Consider the following 8,875-nt stretch of genomic DNA (forward strand, 5'->3'; position numbering starts at 1 on the left):
TGGGGGAGCACATCCCTGTACCCACGTGGCTTATGGCCCTGTGGGGCTCTACACATGAACAAATACACTTTAACACCCAGCTGTTATATGAAAAGGAAACTCTGGACACTGGTCTGCTCCTGAAATCCTAGCTGCACCTTTTCCAGGACTGGCTTCTCTCAATAAACTTTGGTTCCGCTAACCATTTTTGTCTGCAACTTCCACCAGCCCACGTTTTGGTTTCAATGTCAGGAAAAATATATAGTCAGAAAACCCAGGGTTTAGTCCCAGTTCTATTTCCAATACCCGTTTCAAAAGCCTTTTCCTTAAAAAAGTAATATGTATTCCCTGTGTCTCAAGTTTACTCCAAAATTGCGCCTATTAGTAGCTCCTTGAACACATGAATAGAAACAAAATATCTGAAATATTATGATAAAATGGATCACAAATTATCATGAAATACAGATCAGATCAAGCATTTCTATTGAAAATCTAACATCTGAATTGAGATGTGCTGAAAGTGTAAACTACATACTGGTGTTGGAAGTTTTTGTACCAAAAAAAGTAAACTATTGCATTAATAATTGTTTATTCTGGTTACATGTTGAAGTAATAACATTTAGATATTAGGTTAAATAAAATACATAACTAAAATTAAGTTCACTTGTTTTACCTTTTTAATGAGGCTACTGGAAATTGTTAAATTACTAACTATGAAATTACTTTTCTAATTGTATTGAATAGCCTGCTGTAGAATGAAATCTTTCACAGTAAAGTTTTTCGATTCTTTTTTTCTATAGCATCTACTAGGATGTAGCCCATCAAAGATGATACTCAGAAAGTGTTGAATCAACAGAGAAAATCCTATATAATCCTATATAATAAAAGGCTAATATGCAAATCAACTGAACAGTGGAACCATCAGCCATTATTATGCACACTGACCACCAGGGGGCAGACATTCAACACAGGAGCTGCCCCCTGGAGGTCAGTGCACTCCCACAGGGGAAGCACTGCTCAGCCAGAAGCTGGGCTCACAGCTGGCGAGTGCAGGAGCCATGGCCGGAGCCTCTCATGCCTCCGTGGCAGCATTAAGGATATCTGACTGACGGACATCCCCCGAGTGCTCCCATACTACGAGAGGATGCAGGCCAGGCTGAGGGACCCCCACACCCTAAGTGCACGAATTCATGCACTGGACCTCTAGTGTTGTATATATATACTAGAGGCCCGGTGCATGAAATTCGTACACGGGGGTATGTGTCCCTCAGCCCAGCCTGCACCCTCTCCAATCTGGGACCCCTCGAGGGATGTTCGACTGCCCGTTTAGGCCTAAACGGGCAGTCGGACATCCCTCTCACAATCCAGGACTGCTGGCTCCCAACTGCTCACCTGCCTGCCTTCCAGATTGCCCCTAACCTCTTCTGCCTGCCAGCCTGATCACCCCCTTAACCACTCCCCTGCCAGCCTGATTGATGCCTAACTGCTCCCCTGCCAGCCTGTTTTCCCCTAACTGCCCTCCCCTGCAGGCCTGGTCAACCCTAACTGCCCTCCTCTGCAGGCCTGGTCACCCCTAACTGCCCTCCCCTGCAGGCCTGGTCACCCCAACTGCTCTCCCCTGCAAGCCTGGGTCCCCCCCAACTGCCCCCCCCTGCAGGCCTGGGTCCCCCCTAACTGCCCTCCCCTGCAGGCCTGGTCCCCCCCCCCAAATGCTCTCCCCTGCAGGCCTGGGTCCCTCCCAACTGCCTTTCCCTGCAGGCCTGGTCGCCCCCAACTTCCCTCCTCTGCCGGCTTGGTCACCCCTAACTACCCTCCCCTGCAGGCTTGATCTCCAACTGCCCTCCCTTGCAGGCCTGGTCCCTCCCAACTGCCCTCCCCTGCTGGCCTGATCACCCACAACTGCCCTCCCTTTCAGGCCTGGTTCCTCCCAACTGCCCTCCCTTGCTGGCCATCTTGTGTCCACATGGGGGCAGCCATTTTGTGTGTTGGATGGTCAATCTGCATATTACTCTTTTATTAGATAGGATAGAGGCCTGGTGCACGGGTGGGAGCCAGCTGGTTTGCCCTGAAGGGTGTCCCGGATCAGGGTGGGGGTTCCCTTGGGGCGTGGGGGGGGCCTGGGCGAGGGGCCTGTGGTGGTTTGCAGGCCGGCCACGCCCCCTGGCGACCCAAGCAGAGGCCCTGGTATCTGGGGTTTATTTATCTTCTACAATTGAAACTTTGTAGCCTGGAGCAGAGCCAAGCCTTCTGCTTGCTCTGTGGCGGCAGCCATTTCTATTGGGATTTATGTATCTTCTATAATTGAAACTTTGTAGCCTTAAGCTGAGGCCTGGGCCAGCCAGGGTGTGGGGAAAGCTTGGCTTCCTCCATCACTGGGGGCAACCCTAGCCTCCTGCTCTTTCCAGCTCTGTGGCTGCCGCCATTTCTCTTTGGGTTTATGTATCTTCTATCATTGAAACTTTGTAGCCTTGAGTGGAGGCCTAGGCCGGCAAGGGCGGGCAGAAAGCTTGGCTTCCTCCATTGCCAGGGAAACCCAAGCCTCCCTCCTGCTCTCTGTGGCCATAGCCATCTTGGTTGGGCTTATTTGCATATTCACTCTCCTGATAGGCTGGTGGGCGTGGCTTGTGGGCGTGGCTTGTGGGCATAGCGGAGTGGTGGTTAATTTGCATATTACTCTTTTATTAGATAGGATACTAGTAAAAGAGCGACTAAGTAAGACTGAAATTTTGATTTCAGGTAAGACACTTTTTATTCATATTCTATTTGCGTGGCATCAAAATCTCCCTCATTTGGTAATTATAAGTATTCTAAAATATAGATCAAGACAATTTAAAACTGTTGAACCTTAGAGGGAAGACGGGAGGGTGGGTGGGAAGAGTTCAACATAACACGTGGACATAATGGGGTGGTAAGGGCAGAGCAGGGGAGGGAGGAGGACAGGAGCAGGCCGGAAGAGGTTAATGGGAGAAAAAGGAGGACCTATGTAATACTTTCAACAATAAAGATTAAAAAAATAAATAAAAATAAAAAATTTACAGCTGAAATGTAAACATACCTCATTTGTTGTGGGTTGAATTGTGTCCTCCCGAAATTCCTATTTGAAGTCTTAACCCTACCCTCAGAATGTGACTGTATTTGAACACAGAGACTTTAAAGGGGTAATTAAGGTAAAATGAGGTCATATGGATGGCCCTAATCAGATATGACTGATGTCTTTGTAAGACCAGGAGATCAGAACACAGGTCACACACAGACCAAGAGGCAATAGTGAGGACCCAACGAGAAGGCAGTCATCTGCAAGCCAAGGAAGAAACCAAACCTGCCAACGCTGTGATCTTGGACTTCTAGCCTTAGAATTGAGAAAACAAGTTTCTATTATTTAAGCCACCCATCTATGATACTTTGTTATGGCTGCCCTCATACACTAATAGACTATTCAAAACAAAACTTTTTAAATAACTTCGTGCAGTTTTTGTTTTTACACTTGAATTATAAATTCAGTTCCTTAGTCACACTAGCCATATTTCAAGTGCTCAGTAGCCACCTGTAGCTAGTGGCTGCTGTGTTGGATAGCACAGCTCTAGAGTAGAGACCAAACCAGAAGTTTCTAATAAGAATGTTTAATTGGTTGAGAGATGTGACCAAGAAATGTCACTATATTTCTACTATATATTGAAGCATTTTTAATCTTTAATTTTTTAAAAATTGCAAGTGACTCAAGTCTACCCCAAGTCATTCTTAACTATGATTTGCTGAGTAGAGATTAAAGATTAGGTTTGTGTTTGGTACAGATGAATGACATCATTTAGGATTCTTGGGAGAACTTTGCTGCAAAATACAAAAGACTACTTACATAGCTGGCCAGTGTACATTTACCATTATGAAAGAGTCAGAACTCTAGGTATAACTTACCTATGGATTCCGAAATTACTCACTGATAAACTGGGGAAAGCTAATACCCATCTTCAGGTTCTATCATGCCTTTTGTGAACTTAATCAGGCATTTTCCGTGGAAATTAAATTCCAGAAATATGAGATGGTATGAATACTATACTGAACAGGATTTCCCATATTCATTAACCACGAGGCATTAAAAACCTGAGTCCACTATTCATAATTCCATGCATCTATAAATTAAAAATTCAACAAGCATGGAAGAAAAATACAGAATTCAGGAAACAGAGAATATTTCTGCTAGACTTGCCTAAATACTCTTTCGCCTAAGTGGACTGAACACATTTACTGAACCAAGTAGTTATCTCCTTTGCAAATGGAGATAACTACTTGGTTATCTTCTGTTTCCCCGCCTAGGCCTCTCAGGTAGGACCTGTCTTATGCCCTTTTCTGCACCTTCTTTCACTTACTACTTTTTATGGTCCATATGTATTGATATCCCAAGTTTTTGTTTTGTTTTGTTGTACAGGCAGTACAGACTCAAATGAACTAGTCTTTCTTCATAGACATTTAGGTTATTTCTAGTTTTATTGTTATAATCTATAGTGCATATCTTTGATCATGATATTTCTGCATATTTATGTGAGTTTATAAGGATACATTCCAGAAATGGAATTGTTGGATCAAAGGGTATGTTTGCATTTCTGTTAACAAGAGCACCTCACAACCAGTTAGTGTCTGTCCTTTGATACTAGGTGTGTGGATATACAAAGTGAAAGATGTACTTGCTTCTGTTTAAGAGTTTACAGTCTCACTGGAAAGTCAAGAACAAAGCAAGATGGTTACTAGTTAGATGTTGAATGATGTATTACAGAACCCACATAGGATCTATGGAGACTGGGGGAAAGAGATGAGGACAGGCTGGAGTAGGCAAAGAAATCATGGGGCTGACAGACACCAACTGGGCCTCCAAAATAGCACTGGATTTAAATGGTGAGAGGCCTAGAGGGAGCAGAAGAGCATGTCAGGTGATGGGCTGTCCTTGTGCTTTTCTACATTTTAGAGTGATAATCTCTGGTAACTGCGAATTGGAATGATAATTTCTGGTAGACTTTTAAATTTAGGAACATTTCTATTTTGTTTGAAAAAAAAAACAAAGAGTACATAATGTTGGTAATACAAATATTTAAATATTTTCGCTCACTGCTGCCCCCCCCCCATTTTTATTACAAAGCAATTTATAATATGAATCCATTTTCTTTAAAACAAGAATAATAATATGCTGGAGTGTATGTGTCAAAACAATATCTAGAACATATGCCAACTGTTAGTAATAGTTATTCCTACAAGAGGAATTACAAGAGACTTCACATCCTGGGTTGTTTTTCTTTAAATAATAAGCACTTACTTTAGTTATAAAAACAACAAAAAAAAATATCTTAAATCTCTCTCTCTCTCTCTCTCTCTCTCAGCTAGTGATCATTCTGAAGAGAGAAGCATTTTGGTACTCCCAGCAATATGTTATTCTGAAGAAAATAAGCTTGATTTTAATTGTTGGAGTGCCCAGGATACCAAATCTAAGAAAACATTACAGGTAAATCATACCTACAAAATAGTTCACAGAAGTATTAACAGAAAAACTACCTACTTCTCTGCTAGATAAATATTAAAAGTCTGTTTGATGAAGAGAATCCCATTAATGTAAATTTAACCTCTAGCATTTACTTACTTATTATGTACATATGTTTACCCTTAAGGACAAAAAGGAGGGATGAGAACCACTAAATCACATAGAACCCCCAAAGGAGGGCTGGATCTGTCTCAGGGTATCTGTACTTCACACAGGATATCACAGTTGGTACAGTCCCCTACCTGCCCCCCTCCAGTGCTGTTCTTACTGACTTTGGAGTCAGGCCTTCTCCAACAAGCCTTTGATAAACACAGAAGGAGCCAACTGCCTGTCTTTCGTACAGTATTACTGCTCCACATCTTTTCCATCTCAGCATTGATCCTGAGATTCAACTACCTCTTTCTTTTCTGGTTAGTCTTACAGCTGACTATAACAACTTATCACTATTGACGCTAAGTGATTTACCTGCATTACAACTCATTAATAACCCTGCCAACTATTCTTATTTTACAGAAGAATAAACTGAAATACAGTTGATTCCAGTACCCACAATCACGGATTCAACCAACTACAGGTCAAATTTATTATTCTGAAGAGAACAATATTCAGGGTGGAAAAAAAGTTAGGTTGTTGTGTCAGAACTGACTATGTAGTCTTTTCCTTTCTTGTCATTATTCTCTAAAAAATACAGTATAGCAACTATTTACATTGCATTGGGTATTTAAGTAATTTAGAATTGATTTCAAGTATAGGAGAGGACAAATACGATACCATTTTATATAGGGGACTTGATTTCAATATCTGGGGGTCGGGGGGTTCTGGAACCAATCTATCTGGGATACGAGGGACAACTGTACCAAGACGGATAACTATTAAGTGGCAAAGCTAGGATTTAAACTCAAAGATTCTTATTCCTCGATCCCAACTTTACTATGCAGCAGGCATCTCTCTATTACACACTTCTTTCAACCTAGAAAACACCAGAAAACTTCAGTCTGCAAAGTACTTAGGTTTGAGGAACAAATCTGAAAATCAATAGGACACCTGGGTCCAATGTTTACTCTTGGAAATGCTGTTGGTCTGGCCAACACTGGGCAACTGAGACCTCTGGAATGTAATTTGCAAAATGTTTGTTTGCTAATGCTTAACTTTTGAAAAGCTGTTTAATGTCTAAACACCCAACCTCTTAACCACATCAAATCAAACATATCTGCATTCAGATTCTAGTTCTGTCCCTGGTTCCTTCACCTGTAAGTAAGATGTAAAAGTATATGTAAACAACTCAGCACAGGGAATGACTGGAGAGTGAGGACTCAGTGTCCCCTATTGTTACTACTATTTTCCTTTGATTGTTTTAGTATCATGTCTCCTAGGATGTGGAAAAACTGACAAGTTCAAATCAAATTCAATACCTTAAACCAGGGATTTTCAACCGATGTGCCACACGAATTTTTAAAACATGCAATACTTAACTATACAGTCAGGGGCTATATGTAGTCTTTTCCCTTAGAATATTGTCAAGTAAAAAAATGACAACAGCCAACACAACAATAGCCACATGGTGTGAATGCATCAAAATTATACTTGTTTTCTGTCAGATTGGCAAAAAAATATATTTTTGGTGTTTCGCAGAATTTTAGTAATTAGTTTATATGTGCCATGAGAAGAAACAAAACCCATGAATTCATGTGTTTACTGAAAACAACTTTAAACATTAAAAAATGATGCACTCCGTTTGAATTATGAAACTGATAGAGGAGTTCTATACAACACAAACAATAACTGGTAAGTAAAAAATGTTTAATATTGCAAAATTACCACACCAATCAATTACACCCAGAATAACCGCTGCTGACAACTAGCTTCAATGCATTCCTTCCCTCCATTTCACGTGAATCACATAATCTGAAACTTCAAAGTAACAAAAATCCTTACGTGTTTTATCTTTGAAACATTTTCCACAGCCACTAAGTAATCTTTGATTGGGTAATCTCGGGCACTTCGCAGAATGGACAGGCAATAATGACTGATCTTACACCTTTGATGCCGAAGGTTCTGCTGTGCGGGGATTAGTTCACAGGTGTTAGAGGCCTATCAGCTAGCAAGCTGCCCCTCACCCCCTGCAGGTGGAAAGCATACTAGGTACCAAGTCCTTTGACCCTCCCTACAACTCTGCTGGGCCAAGAACAAGGAAACTGGGGCGCGGGAGGTTGAGCAAGGGCCCAGGGGCGCAGAGCTAGGAAATCAGAGGCAGACGGGAAACTACGCTGGGTCTAGCCCGAGTCCAGTCCCTTTAACCTCTTCAGGACTCTGGGCAGAGCCCGTCAATGACGCCAGAAAACGTGGAAAAACATACAGTACCAGTGGGAAGCAGGGGTTCCAACGGGGTAAAGGCATGCTCCATAGCGGATGGTAGGGCTCTGAATTAAAAAAATTAAAACGCCACGTTAGAATGTCTATCTACATTAAACAGCACGCGAAATCGCCAGTACATTTGGTCGCTTTAACCCCGCGCCCCGGCGTGTCGAGCTCGGGGCGGACAGGCCGGGGGTTAACGGGGCCGCCGCGCGAGAGGGACGCGGGAGGCTGGAACCCCGCGGGTCTCTGAGGCGCCTGGGGCGCACACGCGGGCACGACGCCTCCACGGGGCTGCCCCCTCCAGCCGCGCGCCCGCCACCATCCGGGGACTGGAGGAGCGAGGGGCGGCCGCCCCCTCCCCGCGCTCGCCACCCCATCCCCGGGCCCGCGCGCCGAGGACGCGGGCGACGCGCTGGCGGCAGTCGCACTTACACAATGGCGGGTGGAGCCACCGGCGGCGGAGCGCTTGCAGCGGAGCGAGGGCATCGACCGCTCGGCGATCGGATGAGACTCCTCCGGCGGCGCTTGGCCGACGCTCGCGGGTTTAAGTACACGGACGAGCGAGGAAGCCACGCCCCCTTCCGGGAGCCCGCGGCGCTGGCGAGGCGCGCTCCCGGCCGGGACCGCGCGTGCCTGGCGGTTCCTGCGCCCACTGCCCGCCGCCTGCTTTCGCCAGCGCAGTGCTCTGTCATCATAGTTTCCTTTGGAAGAAACTTTAAGCCACCCACTTGCAGTTCGTGAAGAGGTATTCTGTAGCCAGGCTGAAAATTTTTTTACACGAACAGTTCTCTCTCTTTGGGCAAAAATCCCATCCTGCTGCCCCACCATTGCCCCCAGGACCCTTACCTGTTGGAGGGATCCCTGGCCCTCAGAACCATCTTAAATGTATTTGAACAGTTATGCTTCCCTGGCTTTCTTTACCTTTTCTCAGCTAAATGCAATTTGCACAAGGTTCTTATTTATGACAGGGTTTTCGGAATCGACCAGCCTGGTTCCCATCCCCTGTATTTAACG

The 8,875-nt window shown here is 44.3% G+C and overlaps 1 protein-coding gene across 4 annotated transcripts in view; it reads right to left on the reverse strand.

The window, feature by feature from the left end:
- TPK1 (thiamin pyrophosphokinase 1) overlaps nt 1–8,409 on the reverse strand; it is a 291,293-nt gene extending 282,884 nt beyond the window's left edge. For all 4 annotated transcript variants that reach the window (XR_013960388.1, XR_013960389.1, XM_080664317.1 and 1 more), the window contains exons 1-2: nt 8,294–8,409; nt 7,865–7,923 (exon numbers count right to left, since the gene is read on the reverse strand). Coding sequence is in view for 2 of the 4 variants with exons in the window: in XM_080664318.1 (XP_080520444.1) it covers nt 7,865–7,923; nt 8,294–8,347 (113 nt within the window). In the remaining 2 variants the exon portion in view is untranslated. The remainder of the gene's footprint in view (nt 1–7,864; nt 7,924–8,293) is intronic.
- Nucleotides 8,410–8,875: the final 466 nt, after the last annotated feature.

This window comes from Plecotus auritus (assembly GCF_963455305.1).
Source record: "Plecotus auritus genome assembly, chromosome: 4".
Taxonomy (NCBI): domain Eukaryota; kingdom Metazoa; phylum Chordata; class Mammalia; order Chiroptera; family Vespertilionidae; genus Plecotus; species Plecotus auritus.